The sequence below is a fragment of the Anomalospiza imberbis genome, chromosome 5 (genome assembly GCF_031753505.1).
Source record: "Anomalospiza imberbis isolate Cuckoo-Finch-1a 21T00152 chromosome 5, ASM3175350v1, whole genome shotgun sequence".
Classification (NCBI taxonomy): Eukaryota; Metazoa; Chordata; class Aves; order Passeriformes; family Viduidae; genus Anomalospiza; species Anomalospiza imberbis.
In genome coordinates, this window is record NC_089685.1 from 8,967,312 (window position 1) to 8,990,943 (window position 23,632).

A 23,632-nucleotide genomic window follows, 5' to 3' on the forward strand; every position below is an offset into this window, starting at 1 on the left:
TTTGAAATGGAACTATGAAGGATCAGGACTTGAAATATCATGATTAGCCATGTTAAGAACTTTCAAGCTACACACTATTTTCTGTCATCTGAGTAGAATTAGAAGAAACAAAAATATTTCCTAAAATTTATTATATGTTCCAGTTTTAGGTTTTTCCAATATTTTTAGGGGAAAGCAAAAGCCAGAAGAGTCTTTTGTCTTGCATACAGATTGGAACTATTCTTGTCTCCCCAAACTGTACCTTTTAATTTCAGAAACTTTTGCCTCTGTAATTTCGACAGACTGACAGGGAAAGATTTTGTTTGAAGTATTGACTACAATTTGAACTTCATCACTAAATACAGAACATTTAGAAGAAGAGAACCAAATAAGTAAAATTATTCATGGGCTTTGCTGCACCAGCTTCCTCCATGAAGCCAATTACATTCTACAAATAAAGCTCGGCAGCCAAACTCACCTGCTGCTAAGAGCAGAGGTTGAATCATATGAAAGTAGTTATGGACTAATGGGTTTTTGCTTGTTGTTACTAGAGTTTGCTTTCTGTCTCCTCTGCCAAGTTTCTGAGGCATCTGCCTGGCAGCCACATAGATAAAACCTCAAGCAGTGGAAGCTCATACTTCAGTCTCCCTCACTGCTGATTCATCTTCTCCCAATAAAACACTAAAGTATTTAAGAACAGCATTTTAAAATTATAGTGGTATCTTTCAGCATTACTACTAACCTGGATTTTTTAGTTAGTTTACTATTTGCAATTAATTCTGCTATTACACTTCTTAGCTCAGATTTTGCTTCCAAATCTCATGCAGGAGGATTTACTTTAGCCACCTCTGGCCAGTTGACACTATTCCCTTTTCTACTTCCCATCCAATTCAGTTCCTTGCTGTTTGACCTGAGTTAAAGTAACTTTTCATTACCTGACAATCACTATCATGACTTTATAATTATTGTTACAGGGTTATATTTGACTGAGATTGTAAGAACAGAAAAGTAAAAATTGTCAATCTCATATTCAGCAGAATTAGGGGTTTTAGGTGAATTTTACTCTCTATTTTTCCCCCTGGGAAGAAATCTTCTGATTCCTACTAATTTTATATAGAATGTTGCCAGTTAGAGGTCTTAACCTTGTCAAAAAAGATTCAACCACTTGTAAGTTTATATTTTTGTCCTTGTGATGGATGAGTCTTTAGAGTACCCTCAAATAAATATTTGCCTTAAAGTACCAGTGTTTTAAAACAGAAGATACATATATTGCCTGATCTTACCATTGACCTCTAGTTCATAAACTGTGTCACACATATTTCAGGCTCTCCTCTATGTCTCTTTTTATTTTTCCTCATTTTTGTTTCTGTGTCTTTCTTGTCACATGTAAGCAGATTTTGTTATCACTTGTCAGCAATATAGCAAAAAGCTAAATTAATTAAAATTGCATAAGGTTCAAAAAGTTTTTGTAAAACTTGTTCCACTGCAGTATCTATATTTCAGGACTATGCCAATAATTTGAAGCATAAGATGTCATTCAGGTGCTCACATTACCTAGACTTTATATCAGTGGCCTTTCACATCATTGATGGGGACAGAAGGTAACCCCAGCCATTAACTCTTCCTGTAAAGCAGCACTGAAACATCCACCTTATGTGGACTCATTTGTCAGTGCCCTGCATCTGGAAAACATCTTTGCCGGAAAAAAGATCTGCAGCATGAAGTAGTGTGGGAGGTGAGACTATATTTCTGAAGACTTTAAAAGGGGAGCCAAAGATTTTTATGAGGGCAAAAAAGGGCAAAGGCAATAGACTTGTGCAGTTGTGATGATGTAATGCTATGAAGAACAGAGCAGAGCAACATAAGCTTTGTCACTCCCTGAGAAAAATAAAAACGTATAATGGTATTTGTCTATATTCAAGTTCCAAAATTATATATTACTCAAAGTGTGCTTAAATTCTGAGAATGTGTTAAAAATGAAATGGCAATATAGTCTGCTTGCTGTGGAGGAGCACTGAGATTTTTGGCATTTAATTTTCTAAGCATAAGAGTTTAGATAAGCATATCTAAGTTATCAATAATTTATATTTGAAAAACACTGAAATAAAAATAGAGTGATTTTTTTTTTCTAATGGAAGAAATGACTGTTCTAAAATAATCTTAGAAGTTAGAATTATATACTGCTCATTAAAATATCCAAGAAAATTGCCTATTAGGAATATAATTAACATTTTTAGACCAATGTCTAATAGAATCCATTTTGTCAAACAGGACACAGTATGAACATATTCACCAAAGTAGATCTGCTATAAGAGATAGAGTGGTAAGCAAGATTAGTCTGAATATTGGCCAGCAAGCTCTGTCAGACAGATAGCAAACCATCAGGTTTGTTCTCAGCTTTTAAAACAGAAAGAAATAAGATTTGCTCTCTTATGAAATGCAATTCAGCAGTCCAGACTTTCTTTAAAGCTTGAACAAGTAAGAAGTGCCATATAGGAGTATGTAAATATTGAAGCAGTCTATCCTTTGTTGAGTAAAATGCTGCTTGTACATGGGGTGGGTTTAGTTATGGTCTTGAGTCTTTAGATTAAAATTGCAAAGCACTGTAGCACAAAAGGTAACTTTTTCTCAAATTTATGGATCAGTGCTCCAGAAGATTTGTTTTTACCAAAAGATAAGAATAGGAAAGGTATTTTCTCTTTTTTTCTGTGTGCTGAGTGCTAGCAATATATTGACCCTGAATAAGTCTGGCTTTTTGCTTCTTTATGCAAGATCTTTACAGAAGTAACTGTTTTTGGTGGTTTCCTTTTTTGTCTTGGTTTTGGCTGTGATTTTTGGTTTTGTTTTTTGTCACAGAAATCTATAGAAACTCAGTAAAAGGAAGGGTTGTGCTCAGCTTAAATGCTTAGTCACTCCCACATGAGGGAGAAGCCGAGGGTTTCTAACCCATGTGCTGGAACAGTCTGTAGAGTTTATTAAATACTAAATATTAAATATTTATATATTTTGTTGCACAGCTTCAACAGGAAATTGATAAAGCATCCGTCATTCTCTACCAATCCGGTACCTAATAACTTGGGATTAGACCTCTTTATGGAAAGAGAAAAATCTGAGTTTCAGTCCATTTAGAAAAGGAAATTTACCTATGTCTGCTATTCCTTAGGTGACCAATTTAGCCCTTAGAATATTTTTTAAATTTTCTCTGGCCAGGTTGTTGAAGAAAACTGTGCTTGCACCTGATCTTGGAAGTGTGCTAGATGTGCCCAGCATAAATGTGGACATTAAATCCTAATATTAGGTAGAGCAACAACATATTTCTAGGTTATGCTCAAGTTTAGACATTGTCTAGAAATTGATTTTTTAATTAAAGGGTATCAGCATGACCAGGAGTGCAACCCTTGACACCTCAAGGAATCTGTATTTTCAAGGTGACCCTTGTGAGCATAAGTTTCTTCAAGGTAACTGAAGGTAAATTTTGGGGAAATTTGCTTAAAACTTTGAATCCAAGTGCCTCACTCCCAACTGTGTTGTGATTTCAATGACCGAGTGCGACTCAGTACTGCAAAGTGCAGTGATCTGTGAGTCCAGCTCTGGAGCCCCTCACATAAGGATGTGGACCTGTTTGGAGCAAGTCCAGAGGAGGACACAAAGATGATCAAAGGACTGGAGCACCTCTAGTATAAAGACAGGCTGAGAGAGCTGGGACTGTTCAGCCTGAAGAAGAGAAAATTTTAGGAAGACCTTATAGCAGCTTTCAGTATCTAAAGGGGCTACGAGAGAGCTGGAGTGGAACTTTTCACAAGGGCATGTGGTGGTAAAACAAGGGGTAATGGCTCTAAGCTGGAAGAGCATAGGTTGAGATTAAATGTGAGAAATCTTTTACTGTGAGGATGTTGAGACACTGGTGCAGGTTGTCCAGAGAAGATGTAGGTGCCCCATCCCTGAAAGTGTGCAAGGTCAGGTTGGACAGGGCTTGGAGCAACCTGGTCTTGGAGAAACTATGGCCAGAGAGCTGGAATCAGATGATCTTTAAGATCCCTTCCAACCAAACCATTCAGTGATTCTAAGAACTAACAATGCATTTGTGTATGAGAGCTGTGCTATGTGTGGAGGCAGCAGCTTGTCCAGAAGCAGTACAGCTGCTTTCCTGCAGGGCTACATTGAAGCCAACCAGCTTTGCTGAAGGGGCACAGCGCAACAAAAATGATGTTCTACTGCTTCAGAGCCTGCGTCATTTACATCAAACCACACCATGGTGAGATTCACTTGCCTAGAAATGGCAAGCTTCTAGTACTGTTTTAAATTCCCAGATATACCACTCATTCTCCAGGCATTCAAGGACGTGCTGCATTATCCTAATATCTCATGTATATCCTACAAAATATGGAAGTTCTACTACCTATCAAAAGATCTACATAATGCTGCTACATTTGTGATTCAGTACAAAATCACTCTCCAAACTCAACTGCTTGTTGTTTTCCAGTCCTTTCCGATGTAGGGTTCACTTCTGGTTTTGTCTCTACCCCCACAGCAACCCCATATCTGTGTAGTTTGCTGGATGTAGTCTTAGAAACATCTCTTTTTACAAGTTCTATCTTGAAAGATGTTTCGTATTCTCAACTTCCATTTAAGACAATAGGATTTGCAGGTGTGCTTTGTGGGACGGAGTCTTATATGAGCAGTTATCAGTTCATGTGATCAGGTAGAGAATTGTTCATCATTATGAGAACACATGAGTCATATCTCTGATCTATATAAAGAAATATTGTTTCATTTATGAACAATTTGCCTTCAGGAAAACATGAAAATAAATCAGGGGAAGCTACCACAGTAACCTTTTGTTGCTTGTATATAACTGGAATTTAAAATGCAATTCTTTTCACTCCAAGACTAATTAAAAAATAAAATTTATTGAATGATTTATGATCTTGCAAATAAAAACTGGCTTTATTTAGGACCAAAAGTGTATTTCTAGCTCTGCTTTCATTTCATTTCTAATCTGTTCAGAAACAAGCGATGTTCTTCCAAAACAGCAATCTGCTCATTTGCTTGGCAAGAGCAAGCTTTGAAAGTGCCATTTCCACATTGCTGTGCAGCTGTGTGCTGAGTGTATCACTGTCAAAAAATGTGTATCTATCCACTGGTTAGTATGCAATGCTTAGACAAAAAAATCTCTTGTTCTTTTCATCATGATGTTCCTCTCTGTGACTTAGTTTTCCATTTGTTAAGTGAGGCCAGTCACATACAAATAGAATTATTTAATAGAATCTGCTTGAAGATCACTCAAGAAAGACATCATATGTGAGGCTGATTTTGTACTACAACTCCTTTGATGTAAATTTTATCATCTAAGGAAACAGCTTTCAGAAGCTAGTTACTTTTAAACTCGGTTGACCGGAACTCTGCCTACCTAGTAAATGGAGTAAAACATATTTATCCTATTACTGAAATCACTTATCACACACACGCAATATACTTAATAATTTAAAATTAATAGCTATGTTGTTAATTTATGGGATTATATTAATATAATTTTCAAGCATTAAATTTCTTGCTTACAGAACATAGCTGTGATTTCTGCGTTGCTGTTAAGGTGCAGCATGGACAAACGAACATAACTGCTGGTGTGGCATGTGAGCAGGCGCCTCCAAACTGGATGGGGGCTCATTTGTCTTCTCTAGCTCAAGGACAATCCTACTTCTTCCAACATCAGCTTCAGGACCATAACAAAACAATTGAAACAATTATGCTTATAGAACACTGCAAGGATAAGCATATTTAATTACTTTTACCAAAAGTGATTTCTTCAAAATACAACAATTTTTGCATTTAATTTTCTAAGCATAAGAGTTTAGATAAGCATATCTAAGTTATCAATAATTTATATTTGAAAAACATTGAAATAAAAATAGAGTGAATTTTTTTTTCTAATGGAAGAAATGACTGTTCTAAAATAATCTTAGAAGTGAGAATTATATACTGCACATTAAAATATCCAAGAAAATTGCCTATTAGGAATATAATTAACATTTTTAGACCAATATCTAATAGAATCCATTTTGTCAAACAGGATACAGTATGAATATGTTCACCAAAGTAGATCTGCTATAAGAGATAGTGTGGTAAGCAAGATTAGTCTGAATATTGGCCAGCAAGCTTTGTCAGACAGATAGCAAACCATCAGGTTTGTTCTCAGCTTTTAAAACAGAAAGAATTTGTTCTCTTATGAAATGCAATTCAGCAGTCCAGATTGCTTTAAAGCAATTTTCCACAGTACAGACATAAGAACACAGTTGCTTTCCCTCATTCCAAGCTCTGTCATTATGGAGGGAGTCCGAGGGTACTCTCTCAAATGACTCCTTTTGAGGCTTCTCAACAACAAAATTATTTTCAGCCTTTCTGACCTGCTTGTAGCCAGGCTGTGCTCTGCACCACAGTGCAGAGAGATCCCCATGCTTTTCCTCTTGCTTCCTGAGGCCTGAATCTAAGTTTCTGTAACATTACCAGAATGATTTTTTTTTCTCAGTGGAACTGGCTTTAGCCTGGATCATGTATAGCTCAACCTCAGATTCCCATATTAGGTCAGTGCATTTCTTGACAAAATCAGTGTTGGAAAATTATTCATATGCATTTCATAGATTTCATACTGTTTTCACTGAACTTAGAGGCAATACATTAAATGAACTGAGTGAAGACAGTGCTAAGCTTAAAACCCACAATGCCATCCTACTAAAAATACAAACCCAGGCAAAAATAGTGTGTACACTGAAAACCTGGAGTTTGACATACTTGAAAGACAAGGACACAATTTCCAGTATTTTTTTTTCAGTTTCCATTAATTCATTCTTTTTTTTTCCTCCATTTGCAGTTATTATTTTAAGTACTTTTTAGTTTTCAGAAAATGTCCAGGAGAAAACTAATTTTCATCTCTCCCTATCTCATATTTTAGGCATAAAGATTATGATGCAAAGACTCAGAGACTAACCTCCTGGAGAGCTGGCTTAGTTTGAAAATTATTCCCATGCATTTCATGCTTCTTTCTTACTCAAAGATTATATGTTTAGCATTTTAATGTCCCACAACTTCTCACCCAGTTTCCTAGGAGGATATGAAAATGAAGCCATGAAAGCTAAGCTGTTTGGTATTTATCACGAACACTCTGATTGTATTTCAGAGCTCTGGGATTTAAACAGGACATCAGTCTTTCGTAGCCCATTTGGATATCTTGGACTTCATATAATGCTGCTGGATGAGTACCAAGAGCGACTCTTCGTGGGAGGAAGAGACCTCTTGTATTCCCTCAGTTTGGATCGAATCAGCGACAACTACCGAGAGGTGGAGTAAAAAGCCATATATATACATATGTAACATATATATTTGTATATATTAGTCACTTCATGTCGCAACACATAGCACAGGATATTAGAACTTGTATGGCTGAGGTAATGGAGTTTTTGTAGGTGTTTTGTGCACAAACTCTAAGGCCATATTTATATTTAAGAAAAATACACTAATTACCATTTCACCCCCCTCTTCACCTATAAGGCTTACTCTTGATGAAGAGATTTGGGGTCATATAACTATTTCTCACTGAATTTCAGCATGGTTACAGATGTTTAGAGCACCTCACATTTGTAGACATCTGGTTTCTGTATCTCCACTGTATAATGGAGGAATAAAATCTCCCGGGTATTTCTGGGGAGCTTCAGGAGAGAAAATGTTAAGGAAAAAAAATTAACTTGTATACTCTAAGAAGTTTTCAACAGCAGCATAAACCTTGCAGTTTTGGGAGATTTTTAACCTTCTTTAGAAACTGGATTTTGCATTGGTTTGAGCCAGAGGTGCTATTACACTATGACTGAAAGTGGCATTTGAAGGCTACCCTGTGGTCTATGGGAGAGGGGTGGGTTAAGTCATAATTCTACCAGAGAACTCAGTACATTGTAGAAACCACAAGTGATTGGCAAACTGACAACTGAAGTGCAGAGGCTGGAGTCTGAGCTGATGTGAGCCTTGGATTCCTTACTCCTGCCCTTGGAAGCTAGAATTGGAAACATACAGTAGCAAGGGAAACTGGCAGGAGCATTGCTCCATTGTTCAACCATTTTGAGTGCAGATAAGTTATCTCTTAAAATATTTCAGTGTTTTCCTTATCTACGTCTTTAAATTTTTCCAATGTGTTTTGATGTATTTTCATTTATTTTCAAATTAATAAGTAGAATAACAAGTGAGTAAAATAAAATAAAGTCACTTGGGATAAATATTTTTGTTGATTTTTATACTGCACTGACCACTGATGTTTCAAATTCTTTTCTTTCTGCCCCCTTGCTAAAAGTGAATATCACTATTCTTACATCAACACTCTGGCCAACTCTACCATAAGTATCTTTGCTTATGCCCAAGCATAATTAGCATGTTCCACTACTGTGAACAGATATAATATGCTTTATTCTTTTTATAAACATTTGGGAATGTCAATCCTTATTATGGGATACGAGTTTATTCAGGGAGGCTATTTGAGAATTTATCTACATTAAAAACAAAACAAAACAAAAAAAAAAAAAAAACCAACCACAAAAACAAAAAACACACCAAAAAAAAAAAAAAAAACAACAAAAAAACCAGAATTTTACTCCTCAGGGGGCAGAGTTACATACTGAGCTTTGTTCCTCAACAGTGAGATATAAGCTAATTCCTTTTTGCTTTGATACAAATTATTAATATCCTGTGACAAGATATTAGAGCTGACAGATATAAAAACATTTAGATAGAATTTGTTTCTATAAAATAAGCTTTTTGTCCCCACTCTCTTCTTCCCCCTTTGGCAGTAAGTCTGTGAGGAAAGATGACAGGATAGAGCACTTCATGCTTCTGTCCAACCACCATCATCCCATATGGACACACTTGAAGTTCATTGCTCCCTTTCTTGTTTTTAAGTGGAATATCAGCCATTTACTCTGAAACCATGTTCTCTGTCTGGAGACCTGTGTAGAGAATGGCAAAGTGATGAAAACTCATCTTGGCTTTTCTTATGCTAAAGATGAGAAACTGAAATAAATGAAGCTTGGCCTGGCACCCTTAGAAACATGATCTCACTGGGACCTAGCTGACTTGAGTACAAATGGCATGAGCTTTTTCTCTTTTTCCCAGAGTTCACTCAGTGAAGATCTCATTCAGGGATAGTAAAGGAAAGTATGATTGTCTTAACAGCTTTATCAGCAAAAGTGTGGAATGAGACATTTCTGATATAGGAATCCTTAATTGCTGAGATACATTAGAGAAAGTTCCTGGACCTGAGAGAGTGTTTGATGAATTATTACCAAAGTTCTTAATTAATCGATGTTTAACTGTGTGTTGGTTAGTCTTTGACCTTTTCTTTTGACTGAAGAGTTTAGCTTAATTAATCTAAACTAGAAGTTGTAATCCACTGAAAGTATATGAGTGCAGGCAAGTTCCTGGATTTTATTCTCTCTCTGGTAACCAGGATTACTCACTATCTGCAAAAGAAAGATTTCATGAAGTTTTGGGCAGACTGGTATCAATCTTCATCTTCTGTGACCCAGAAAACAGTTTATGTCTTTTAATTCATAGTCATCCCTTTCTCAACAATTTAGAATATGAATATGCTTTCTAAAAACCAAACTGAGATACATTTCCAACTAGAGAGTTATGCCTTTTGCTGTAAAATGACCAAAGAATTCAGTTCTAGCTAGCATATTAGAAGCTATCCCAAAGAAAAACAACTAAATGCTGAGTGGACATAAAATGCTTTTGCATTGAGACCTGTTGACTGCCAAAGTAATCCAACATTTCAAATAACTTAACTTGTGATGCATATGAGGTATGCCTCCTATAAATCTGTATTTAATAGACTACATGTTTTCTTCAGTTTCAATTCTCTTCAGCTTTCAAATACACTGCTACACTGAAGGGCAGATTATAGCTTTTTCATGTAAGCTAGTGGCCATTTATATAAATCTCTACCAAATTATTTTAAATACATTTTATCCTCACCCATTTTCATATACACTAAAAAAAATCCTAAAAAAATTGGGGGGAAAGACCTTCAGGAATAAAATACTACTACTGTCATTCTTGCATTGGTGGGGAAATCCAGACATTTGGGTTGAGCTCTCAACTGTGGCAATGTCACCCGGGAAAGGGAAGGACTCTCACTTCTCTATTTGTCAAATAACATTTATTTTGCCTATTTTGCTCCTTGTATGTCTCATTTAATACATACACAGTGCATTATATTCTTGCTTAGAGTATTTAACACATAATGCTATACATTTTTGCCCAGTTACTTAGATGTCTTGTTTCTGTGTGAAGAGTGCCGTTACACTAAGAGTAGCAAGAATGTTGGGAAATATGAAATGTGAGTATCCAGGTTTACAGAGAATTAGAGCCATATAAGCACTCGAAGCCCTGTGTAAAGACAAAACTTTGTGGGCACATTTTACTTAACCTTTGCTTTCCCTAAGAGCTCAATCTCTTTTACATCATCTTTGGAATAAATCCTTACACATATTTGAGATTTGGTCCAAAGCCTTAAAGGGTTTTAGTGATCTAAAAGATACAGTACTTTCTTTGGTATCTGGTGCCAAATTTGTTTTTAAAAACGTTACAGTTCATTGTGATTGGTGCCAGAGGGGATCTTTGTTAACTGCAAACTTGAGCCAGTGCCAGTAGCTCATCACCACTGGTCAAACAGCTGATAAAGAAGGGGGACCTTTGTTCCTCCTTTTGTCTCATGTTGGAGTGAAAATAAACTGCTCTTCCTATTTGCCCACAAATTCCTTACAGATAGCTTCTGCTTCAAGGGTCTTCAGAAGATCTGAGTCTGAATAGAAAGCTTCCCACTTCTTATGGGCTTATTCAGGCAGATTTAAATTGTGTTGTTTCTCACCGAGTGTGAGATGGTTCCAGATTCAGTTTTATATCTCTGCTGTAATAAATTATAGAGACCTCATCATATATCTTGCCTCTAGTGAAGCTCTACTTCACTCCAGAGCTGGCTGAACACAAGTCTGCAAGAGCAGGGCTTGCTTGTGTCTTCTTTGAATACTGTCTAGGAATGTGCACTAATGTAAACTGAAATAAGAAGCACACAATTTAGTGAGTTTGATTATCCTTTGAAATAACCTTCCAAGAGGGAAGGTGGGCATGTATTTGTTGATAAATATATACAATATTCAGTCACCAGCAGATATTTTTAAAGAATTTGTGCTTCAGCCAAGCAGAAGTTAACTGCTAATTAAGCACTATTTATTGAATTAAATCAGGGACATGCTGGTTGAATTGCTTAATTGCCCTGTCACACATTAGAGTTCAGACTAGAACACACAGTAGTCTAGCTTGGCCTGAGGTGCTATAAAGCTCATGTAATTTCTTTAAATTAGTTTTCACTATTGATACCATCCTGTTTTTTGAGGCTAGTGGCTGAATGGAGAGGATGTTTGCAGACACTAATTAGCATTCCAGCTCCAATTAAAGTTTCACCCATATCTGTACTTCCTTACAAGTTCATTTTTTCCCATGATGAGCATATTTAAAAATATCTTTTCCCTGCAGTGCTTTACCCCTTTACAGAGCTAAAATTACATCATCAACATCTCAAGGACGAGAATACTGTGGTTTAGTGAGAAAACATCACTAAACAAGCAATTTAAAAATTTAATTCACAGTAATATAAAGTGGTGAAAAATTTTGAAAAATTATGTTCAAGCCAATAGTTATGTCAAGACTGCAGCCCAGGGGAATGTATGCCAGTGTGATGCTGGTACAGTCTCTATACTCAGGCAGATTTCCCAAAATACTTATTGACAGATTGCCAAACGATTGTAATCCTGGCAGAGAACCAATTAAAAATTAAGGCTGGTAATTGTCACACCTCTTAAACATAAACATCAGGAAAAGTAATACATGGCAGGTTAAAGACCTAATGCATTGCAGCTGACTAATATCTGGATTTTCATGCAGTGCAAACACATCCTATGTTATGTTAATTTGAAATGAGGTATGATAGCAAAATCTGACATGCAGAGTTTTTTTAGTCTCAATTCTAAAATACTCTTGAAGAGATTAAAATCTTCATGCTTATCTATGTTAAAACTCAAGAGCCTTGCAAGAGTTATTAGTTTTAAAAATAATTTCTGGATAGAAAAACTTCTTCAGGAGACATATATCTATTACAAGAGTTATAATTCAGACCCATGTACTTCAGGCAATGAACATGGACTTGCCTTAGAAGTCAGTAATTTTGTGAGGAGCGCCACAAAAATGTTCAGAGGGCTGGAACATCTCTCCTATAAAGACAGGCTGAGAGAATTGGGGCTCAGCCTGAAGACAAAGTTCTGGGGAAACCTTATGCTGGAGTTTCAATTTGTAAAGGGGCCTTACAGGAAAGACAGAATTTTCTCAAGAACTGTAGTGGCAGGACAAGAGACAGAGGTTTTAAAATAAAAGACTGTAGATTTAGATTAGATACTAGGAAGAACTTCTTAACTATGAACGTGGTGAGACCCTGGAACAGTTTGCCACACAGAAGTTGAGAATGCTCCATCCTAGGAACTGTTCAAGGCCAGGCTGGATGGGGCCTTGAGCAACAGTGAAAGATGTCCCTGACTATAGCATGTGGTTACATTAGTTGGTCTTTAAGGGTCCCTTCTAACCCAAACCATTCTGCAGCTCCATGGTTTATTCTTTTTTTCTGTGCCAAGGACAAAATTTATGTAGCTCCATTGCAGCTGCTTTTTGACATTCCAGAAAAAGCAGGAGCATTAAGTTACCTCTTTGGCTTTTTTCTCTTAATTCTTATTATGTATTTAATTCTGTATATCTTAAGTGGAAAATGTACATACAAAGTATTTTCAACAGCACTGGGACTAAGTCTCCAAATGCAAAAATAATCACCCACACACAGCACATTTAATATCAAGTTACAGAGTCAAGTGTTTTATTCCCTCTGTGGTTTCTCTGTTCCTAACAGCCACCTACACCTGGTGTGGGCAAAACCTCCCATTTTAGCCTGCTGGTTAGAACATGTCTTTGGGAACTGAAAGCTGTGTTTTCATACTTTGAGCCTTGAAAGATCTTAGAGATCTCATAACTTCTAGGGTTTTTTGGGTTAAGCACAAGCTTAACCCATGTTTCATTCAATCCCTGACCAGTGACTAAAATAAATGACTGTGGACCCTGAGTTTTGCAATGAATGAACCAGGAATGGTCTGACCAGGATGACTGGATGAGTGCCTTCATGGGAGTTCAGCAGAGTCCAGGTACCTTTTCAGACTACACAGCAGCAACGTAGAGACTAGGTGACTATAAGACCATCTGATTGAAAACAGGTGTTCTGATTAACTTGGATTTAGATGGTGTGAGACCTAAACACTGCCAGGGCACTGCTGACTCACTCAGCTTGCCACTGGCCAGGACCCCCAGGTCCCTTTTAGCAGCTGCTCCCCAGTCTCATTCCCTGATCCAAACACAGCACTGGGGTTGCTCTGTCCCAGGTGGAGAATGCACTTGCCCTTCTTAAACTTGATACAGTTGGTGATTGCCCAGCCCTCTGATTTGTCCTCGTCTCTGCAGTGCCTTGGCCCTCAAGAGAGTGAATAGCTCCATTTTAGTGTCATTGGCAAATTTATTCAGTATTCCTTTGATTTCCACATCCAATTAATTAATGAAGATATTAAAGAGAACTGTGTCTTTTACTTTCAAGCCCCAGGCATCTAGGATTAATAATTTGTCCTCACTTTTCTTGAATTATTTCAAGGAATCTAAGACAGTTCAATTACTAAAAAAAAAAAAAAAAAAGAAAGAAAAAAAGAAAAAAAAAGGAAGAAAAAAGCCTAGCAGAAGAATTTCATTTAAAATGTTTTCCAGGCAGAAAAAAAAAAAAAGTGATTGGATTATTGACAAAAAACATTCTAATGATGACATCAGTTTTTGGATATTTACTTGGTTTCTGCCAAGCCTGATATCACTGATGTGAACATGTTTTTGTTTTCACTTTAAATGTTGTAAGAAATTAAGTAATCATTCCAGTGTGATCAGTCATTGTTTAATATTGTTTTCATCCAAACACATCATGCATCCGGGATGAAACCTAAATGTTATACAGTAGATAGCTGAAAAAACCCTCACTTGTGTAATTTGGCTTCCCTTCTAGTAACTGACTATGAAGAGCTGATCCTATTCCCATAAGGTTAATTGCTGACCCTTATTAACTTCACTGTAAACCATTTTCTTTCCTAAGTGTCACTTCAAGCAGGAAATCAGTAGTTCAAGATTAATAACTATGTTGAAAATCACTGACAATTTAGCATAGATGTTTCTACTGAATTTATTTGAAATGTTCCATACATTAACTTCCTTTAAATTCTGTTGACTACTGTAAGTTCGCAGTGCTACCCTAATCAAGACAGTTGTGTTCCAGGGAACGAGGGACTGAAGGTCTTTTCTCTCAGGGGAAGCAAGGCTCAGGGGGAACTTATCACAGTATTCCAGTACTTAAGTATTTAAAGGGCATCTCAAAGAGGAAAGAGGCTCTCCCCTCACAAGGAGCCAGGGACATGGTGGAGTTTCCGTCAGTTGGGGATTTAAAGATGTCTAGGACAGAGTGATAGATAATCTCACCTGGGCTCCCATTTCCACCAAAAGCTGGACCAGATGATCTTTTGAGGCACCTTCCAACCTGGGCTGTTCTATGATTTTGTACTTCTGATCTGAGAATCTTACACATGAGACATAGTGGGAAAGCTGTATTTCCATGATCAGACTGCCAATTAAATTATTTTCTTTTTCTTTTTTTTTTCTCAGATCCACTGGCCTAGTACACCTCTTCAGGCAGAAGAATGCATAATTAAAGGAAGAGATGCTGTAAGTATCACTAATTACAGATAACATATACTTTAATTATACCAGTGGCTGGTCCAAAACAAGGATTCAGGCATCCCTAACTTAAAAGAGATTAAAGCACCGATATAAAGTGAAGTGTTGCAGGTTAAAAACATGTAACTACTGAGAACACATTAAATTATTATTTTAATTGCTCTTCAAACTAGCTCGTAAACAGGCAATGAACACTTTTGATCGCCTGAACTTTCTTCTTATTCTGGTCTATCAAAGAAGGTACCTTAATAATTTTCCTTTTCCATTTTTATGTCTTTTTCTTTTCATATGCATGTATTATCTCCTCTGTATTCACATTCCAGTTTATCCTTAAAAATCACATTCCCTAGAATACATTCAAAAAAGCGGTTATTAATAATTATAAAATACACTCTAATTTATATTGTCCTATAGGCTCCTTGCTCTATTAATAAAAATATTCTGTTTTAATAAACCTCAGAACTGTTTTGTTCTTGTGATTCAGTGCCCTAATTGTAATTAGTTCCTGGGAAAAACCTGAAAGCTCACAGACACACAGTCGCTGATATCATTGGCAGCGCAGGATGAAAGTTCTTCTGGAGGGGAGCTCTCTTTAATTTTGCAGTGCACCAAGCTCATTATCTGCACCTCATAAACACACTGACAGTACACCTAATAAATCCCACAGCTGAGAGAGCTCACACTGAGCCAAGGGATCTAAGAGACCTGAAAGTTATGATAGTTTTACAACAACAGTGACAGGAATGTAGGACATGGAAGGGGACATACAAGCTTTGCCCAGAAACACAGCAAACAGCAGCCTCAAGCACCATAAATTTGGAAGTTATAAAGATTTCTTCTGAAGTAAAAGCTTGAGAACTGTCCACATTAAGGCATTGGAACCAGATTGGAGTGTATTAGTAGTAGTAATAGTAAACCCCAACTCTTCCCATTCACCTAGTCTAGAACTGATCATTTTTGGAGATTCTTAAGAGTTCGTTGTAGTTTTTCAGGTTACTTTTATATCCACATAATTTTAGGTGGCTTTGGTTGAAAATGGTGGTTTTCTACAATGGCTGAACTTTATGGTCATATTAAATGAATCCAGATTAAATTATTTGGCCTTTATTTGATAGTACCTCTAAACATAGGCTACTATTAGTTAAAGCTCTCCCATCCTCCTTTCACCACTACATATTTTCTGATACTCTGACAAAATTTGTTTTGTTAAAAAATGCAGAAATATGTACCATTGTTTCAAAACAAAGATAGCTCCCTCAGACTTATGTTTCCCTAAAACTCAAAACCTTTTTGAAATCCAGTTTGTTCTTATAAATACTCAAATTTGCATTCTATGAATGTAGTCATTTAAAGAACTTCATGTGTTTCCCACATTTCTCTGCACCATGAGGGTTTGGAGTAACTACTGCTTTTACAGAAAAAAAACCAGAACTTTTAAATTATCACAAGATTCTAGAAGCAGAGTCTTTAAGAAAAATAGATTAAAATTTTAAAAGCTGTAAATATTGTAATACCAAACAATATTCTGATTCTCACATGAGACTTAATTATGTATGGACTATGTGAATAAGTAACACTAATTAATATCAGGGAAACCGTAGCAATTTTCATCAGCATGCTCACCATTCAGTAAGATAAATTACTCAACCTGAAAGGAATCTAAATTAGAATCAAAACCTTTCCACCTATTTTTATTTGCATCCTTATCAATATTGACTTAATAACATAATGTCTTAAAATCAACCCTTTGTCAATTTTAATTTTTAATGCTATTTTTCACACTAAAAACTCTAGAAAAATATTTCTCTATTTCAAACTTTTTTGCTTATTTCCATGCTGTTACTGTTTTTTATTTTCCTTTGCAAAAGATCTATTACTCAAGGCATCATTATTAAGTAGAACTGATAATATTATATGTAATATGCTTCTCAGCACTGAAATACTTCACATGTACCTTGCTGCCTCTTTCTGTATAACAGAACTGGCCACTTTTACAATCTTGTATAACCTTAAAAAGTTATCAGTTCATGTTGTAGCAGTAAAATTGCAAGTACTGTAGTCATAAACATTTTCAGAGCTTGTAACAGACTTAATAGGACGATTAAAAAGGGCTTGTCTTAACAACACATGTATACTCTTAAAATAAGGCCACGCTTTTCTTATTTGAGTGAAGGCAAAGAAAAAATCCTTCAGCTGTCATCCAGTGTGCCAGGAATCACACCTGTTGGCCTGTGGTGTGAGAGTTTTCAATTACTCTGAATTACTTTATCAGAATTGGAAATCATCCAGATATAAAAATCACATTCTGTAGAGATGCCTTACTCATCAACACTGAGAAGTTTCAAATTCATAAAATTCCACAGATCTATTAATATATATGTGGAGCATCCTAAAGACAACCCAAGTATTTGATTAACTGATATTGTATAAAGAAGTCTTATTTCAATGTCCCCTTGGATGATACATCTCTTCCCTGCTATGTGTAAAGTACATTATTAGTAGGGTTATCAGCAATGCCTTTTTGCCTGACACTTCCCAGAACAGAACCTTTTGTCATCTGTTCATAAATGAGCAATAGCCATTTGGAATTAGGTTTTTTCTATGTTTGGTATTTCCGAATCCTAGGATTTTTTTTGCAGATTTTTTCAGGCAATCCTAAAAAGGAACATAGGAGGAAAAAAAGTGTAGATTTTTCCCATTTAAAAAAAGTTTTGTATCCCTAAAATGATTTTGGTATAAGGATCAAGAGCTGATGGCATATATGGATAAAAAAGTAAACCATAGAGTAAAGAACTGACTGCCACTGAGAGCAAACAAAGGGAATAAGTCAGGAAGGAGGAGAGGGAGAATCAGGAACAACATCAGCACCCAGTAAAGCATCTATTAAAAAAATTCATGGCATCATAAAATACCTATGGAATGGCATTTTATTACCACAAGTCAGCAAACGTTTGGGAAATGAACATGAAAAGTAGACACCTCTGTGTTTGAGTGCTGATCCATACAAGGAGGATCACATGCTGTTGATTTCAACCCATTCTTCTCTCAATTCATCTGACTTTATGTTTTTATTTCCTTAAAATAAGAGAAGGAACAAATTAGTTACAAATCAAGAAATTCCAAAAGTAAGATATTAAAATGTTGGTTTGCCCTTTGTATATGCATAATATTTAATTACACAACAGATTGTGTCTTGTGTTCTTCTATGAATTAGCATGATATATCCTGAGGATGAACAGTTAAGGAGAATCAGGTAGCATGGGAGATTCCTTTCCTTTTTCATTTGCTGGAGTATTTGGAAGACTTACATGTAATGATTCAGGGACTTGAAGAAAGAAGAAAGATGGTTTTTTCGTTTTGAACCTAATGTGGATTTGCAAGTGTTGAATTCTGCCCATGAATTCCCTGCAGACCCTTCCTTTTTGACATTAAGTTCTTGCAGTTGGTTAATAAGATCCAGGATTGTTCTCACACAAATACAGCAGTCCAAAAATGAGAGTAGTTATCAGTGAAAAACTGGAAATTTTCAAAAAAGGAAATTCCTCTACTCTCTTTTATATGTTCATTTCAGGATTGTATTAATTGCCTTTTGGAGATGTCTGGCCTACTTCACTGGCTATTGAAAAAGCCAGAGAGAATTCCATAAATTACATATCTAAATACCAGAATAGCTATTGTTAGCTCAGTTTAATTCCATTTTGAATGTCTTAAACTTGACATGACTCTTAAAGCTCAGGGTTCTAAGTTGCAGAAAGGTTGAGCAATTAATTGAAATGAACAGTAATTTTGCTCCACTCACAGGAACCATTGCAAAATGAAAAAAAAAAAAAAAAAATCTAAAACCAAATCCCAGGAATCCCAGGAGTCCCAAAATCAATGGATGCTTTTATCTCACTGTCTCCATTTCTAGTTTAGCACAGGAATAATGACCCCACATCTCAAAGGGATGTTTCAAAATGTTTTAATTGTAATATTTATGAAGCTGCAAATACACTAATGAGTCCCAAAGTATTGCCCTGGGGGAAATGAATATTTCTTCTTCAAAGAGGTTTAAACAGTGGAAACAGTCAAAGTATGTGTCTATACAATATAAAAATATTGATTAAAAATTAATTACACCATAAATTAATGGTGCAATTAAAATTTTTATTTTTATTGAGATAAAGTATTTAACTAGAGAGAAGCTGTTTGCTGACCATTCACATCTTATGCCCTGAATCTTATGTGTCTTATGTATCCAGTAATACATGGTAAAGATCTATTCAGATTTGCAGATTATTTCCATGACTAAAGAAGCACAAAAGTGTGTTTTTATAATTTAGTAACTCCTAACTGGTTAAGCATCTAAAATAAGACATGATCAATCAGTGCTCTAAACTTGCTCTTTTAATGTAAAAATGTCCACCCATAAAACTGATGGCACAGAGTTAGCAATATTAAGTGAAATAGAATAGAAAGATTCAATATTAGAACATCACCTATGGGCATATAAGATACTAAAAAAAAAAAAATTGAAAAGCTAATATTTCCCTGTGTTTATTTTTTATGTAAACTAGGATGAATGTGCAAATTACATCCGTGTCCTTCACCGATACAACAGGACCCATCTCCTGGCTTGTGGAACTGGAGCTTTTGATCCACTCTGTACTTTTATAAGAGCTGGACATCCATCAGAGGTAAGAAATTTGGTTGACAGTACTGATTCTTTTGGTCTAGATTCCAGCAAAGCCTCTGTGGTTAAAAATAAATATTTAACTTCACTTGTTCACAGATCTCATCTGATAGATATTTTCCATGATGAAATGTAATGCTGGACTACAATTTCATTTATGATCAGAGGAACTCACTAATATTTGACAATATATTCTGGAGAATTATGCAAAAATCCAAAGACTTTTTCATCTTCGGTTTTTTTCACTAGATAAGCTGATATAATAAGTCTTAAGAAAAAATATTAAATTTTTGGGAGGTGTTATAGCTAAATCTGTTGGGGTTTGATTTTTTTTGGTTTTTTTTTTTTGTTGATTTTTAAAACAATTATATTATACATCATATATCAAAATATGTGTTAGTTTGATGGGAGATTGAATTTCTTAACAAATCTTTGGTAAATTCTGCTTCTTTATACTTGTTCAGCAAGTGCATCTAAGCTCCATAATGATGCTTACAGCTGAGTGAAACAGTACTGCAGAGATCAAGAAGAAGAACATATCAATATTTTGAATACATTTCTTATACAAAAATGGAAATTGTCTGGACATCTCAGGAACCGGGATCCTTTCTGTCTCAGCTATATTAGAACAGGTTTAAAGACTCAGCAGAAGTACCAAGCTCTCATTTTAAATTAGCATGTAAAACTCCTTGGACATCAAATCTAGGCTGCTGAAGACACATGTGATGACAGCTTTAGGAACTGAACCAGGGATTCTCGGGAATGCACTTTGTGAGATGGGACTTAATGGATGGAGATGATCTATAACTCAAAGAATAGATTGCTTATAACTGGCAGGTGTCAGGAAGAGTTGCTGGTCAATGGTTTTGTTTAGTTCGTTCACATGATGTCTCCTGCTGGAGCTGAGCACTCGTCATTGAGCTGATGCTACAACACCATACAAGAAATTCTTGTTTTCCCCTATGGCCAGAAACTCTTGGCTTAAATAAATTTAACTTCGTATATAAAGTTTTTTAAAGTGTACTCATAGAAATCAGCTACGGGATTTACTTCAGGCAAATGTTTTTGATTAATCTTTTCTGAGTAATGATACATCCTTTTGACAAAACAAACAAGAACAGCATCACCAGAAGCAATCTCCAAGGATCCAACCCAAGCTGTGCACCTCCAACTATTGTCAAAATAAAAAGCATCTCAGAAGTTAGGACTCCAGCACAGCACTTAGATTCAGAGTTGTATGAATTGCAGAAACACACTGTCTTCTGAAATTAAAGAAGGAGCTAGATAATAAGCAATTTAAAATAAGGCAAATTTGCATGTCTTTTTGCTCCTCTCACAAACCTCCTGCCAGGCTTCCCAGCAGAGTTTGAAGGAAGCAGTGGCTATATATGGAAGAACACTATTTTAGAAAGCATAAATAACAGACTAACAAAAATAGAAGCCAACCAAACAAAAAATGAGAAACAAGATATATATAAACTGTGTGGCCCATCATCATCTCCTTATCTTATCCTTCCTTCCCCTATTTTTGTTTATTATTCTCCCTTGTCACACTGAAGTTCTAAAATTTTACCCACACTGAAATCATGGGAGAATTTCCTTTTTTTTTTTTTTTTTTTTTTTTTTTTGGTTGTGTAGACAGGAAAAATATTTTCTGCACTAACAAGTAGCTATACTGTTTCCTGTTATCTGAAAAGCTGACCATCAGGACTTAAAAAGACAGATGCCATTTATATGGTAGGTTAAAAATAACATATGGTATGTGGTTGAATGGACAAATTGTAATCTTGCCTTCTTTGAGTGATAAGGACATGGTGTAACTGCAGGAAGTGAAAGGACAAGATCCTTCTGCAGAAAACTGCAGCTCAGTCTCTGCTGGTCTGTCTGGTCAGAGTACTCTCTTCCCAAAACATGGTTATTGTCCCCTGTTTCTTCCACCTCATCTCTCTGGCCATTTTCTCACTGTCTGACTGTCATGGAAAGGACAGTAGCAAATGAAGCAGTATTTAAAATATGACTATATACCTCTTTACACCTTCTCATGCCTGAGTAGCACAAGGTATGTTTGAGGCCCATATATATTTGAACAATGGCACTTCTCAGACATGTTGAGGTGTAAGGTGTGGGATGTAAGAAAGGAGGGAGCCCTTTATGACAAACTTCTGTGTGTCCAGATACATTAATGCAGCATATGAATGTAGATGCACACTTCATATGGAACTATGAGTCAGCAGTATCAGCACAGAAAAATACTTGCTCTGTGGTCAGGGCAACTAGAAGTTTCAATAGTGCTCTCTGAGCTGATAGAGTGGGGAGGATGGGACCCTCTCAGTAAAAACTGCTGGGTTCTTACGTTATTAATGGTATATAAATGTAAACTAGAGATTAATTTAGAGAGGCATTTAAGCACATGACAGAATAGCAGGACTGTATCTTCTGCAACGTTGCCTCTTCCTATTTACTGGGCAGGTCAAAGAGGAACCCGTTGGAACCTAATATCTGGTTAAGGCTCTGGATCTTGGTGATTACTTGTCCCATGTTGCAGGGACATTTCTTTTGTGTTGGCTCCCAACAAAAGTTTACATAATCATCCATTTCTGAACAGCTGTTTGGTAAGAAAATGAAGCATTGCTGGTTTTCCTTTGAACAGTGAAGATTTCTCAAAGCCATGATCACAAGCGTACTGTGTGGCATCCTGATTTAGCATGGGTTTGTGAGGTGCAGTACAGCTTGTGAAAAGGAGCATTCTGCCACCTGTATAAAATCTTACATACTTATACAACCACAAATTCATCTTTTCCTATCAAAACCAGGTTTGAGCTGTATCTTGCAGAACACTGAGCTCTTGTCAACAAATCATGAAGCCAAAGAGAGATTTCCAAAAATAGGCAGAATTTGATTGCTTCATTGGCAGCTCATTATAATGTGGAACTGCCTTAAAACCAGAACATCTAATGTTCTTGAAAAACACAGCAATAATGTCCATTCCCCAGCCAGTCTCTGTAGAAGGTATTAGTCTTACTATGTAGTGAATGAAATGTGCTTTGAAATCTTTCACATGCACATTGTGCTATGATACATTACAGCTTCTTTTTTGCTTTCCATGGTTATAGAAATTTTGTTCTACCACACATTTTGTCTTAATATGTTGATTATAGTAAACAACAAGAAATAAATATTGATTTTATTTAATTCTACATCAACTTGTATTGTACAACCAGAGTATAACCAAATATATTTTTCTAAATCAAATGACTTATAAGTTCTATTATACACTGTATATCAATTTGAAAGATTAAGTATAAAATGGTTTACTGCATTCTATTCCAATATTGGTTTAATTGATTTCACTTTGGAATTCCAGGCTATTCAGTTTCATAAAGCTGTTTCAGTTATTATATTTCTAAAAATATATAAGTATAGTCACTTACAGCAGTTTTTTATTTTTTCTAATTACTTTGATCAATGTTGCTTTTCCAAATTTAAACATTTCTGCAAAATACCCAGTGTTTTTCTGCCATTTGGAAATAAGTTACAAATCAGGAAAAGTAGGAGTGCTGACTTTGCAGACAGAACAACTACTGGTGTTTGCGAGAGAACATATTACAAAGTCTTGTTCAAGAAAACATAAGCAAGTTAAATGCTAGCCAGTAAATGCATTCATTATCTCAGACTTCATGAAATGCTTCCAAATGTCAAAAATCAGTGCAGGTCAGAAAACATGGCGTTCTTCCAGGTTTTTTTTTTTTTGGTCTTTTTAGTTTTTTTTTTTTTTTTTTTTTTTTTTTTTTTTTTTTTTTTTTTCATTTCATCCAGAAATTAAGGTGAATTCATTAAAATAACCATAATTTTCCTGAAGGAAGCAAGAGTCAGACACCCTGTACTCCAAATTTCTCATGAGGAAATGTATAGGCATCCTTCACATGTACTCTGCGAGAGAAAATCTGAGATGTCTTCAAACAAGATATAGAAGATGAAGAAAAGTTCAGAAAAAAGATCTTATTTTGCTTTGATTCTCACTAAATTGACATTTGTCTCTCTTGTTGACTTTGATGCCAGCAAGGAAGGGTGGGGCAGAGAAGAGGG

At 35.8% G+C, this 23,632-nt stretch overlaps 1 protein-coding gene across 2 annotated transcripts in view; it reads left to right on the forward strand.

Annotated features, from left to right (window-relative positions):
* The window catches only part of SEMA3E (semaphorin 3E), a 131,176-nt gene that overhangs the window by 62,964 nt on the left and 44,580 nt on the right, over positions 1-23,632 (forward strand). For both annotated transcript variants that reach the window (XM_068189557.1, XM_068189558.1), the window contains exons 3-5: positions 7,154-7,314; positions 14,803-14,862; positions 19,431-19,550. In XM_068189557.1, the coding sequence (XP_068045658.1) occupies positions 7,154-7,314; positions 14,803-14,862; positions 19,431-19,550 (341 nt within the window). The remainder of the gene's footprint in view (positions 1-7,153; positions 7,315-14,802; positions 14,863-19,430; positions 19,551-23,632) is intronic.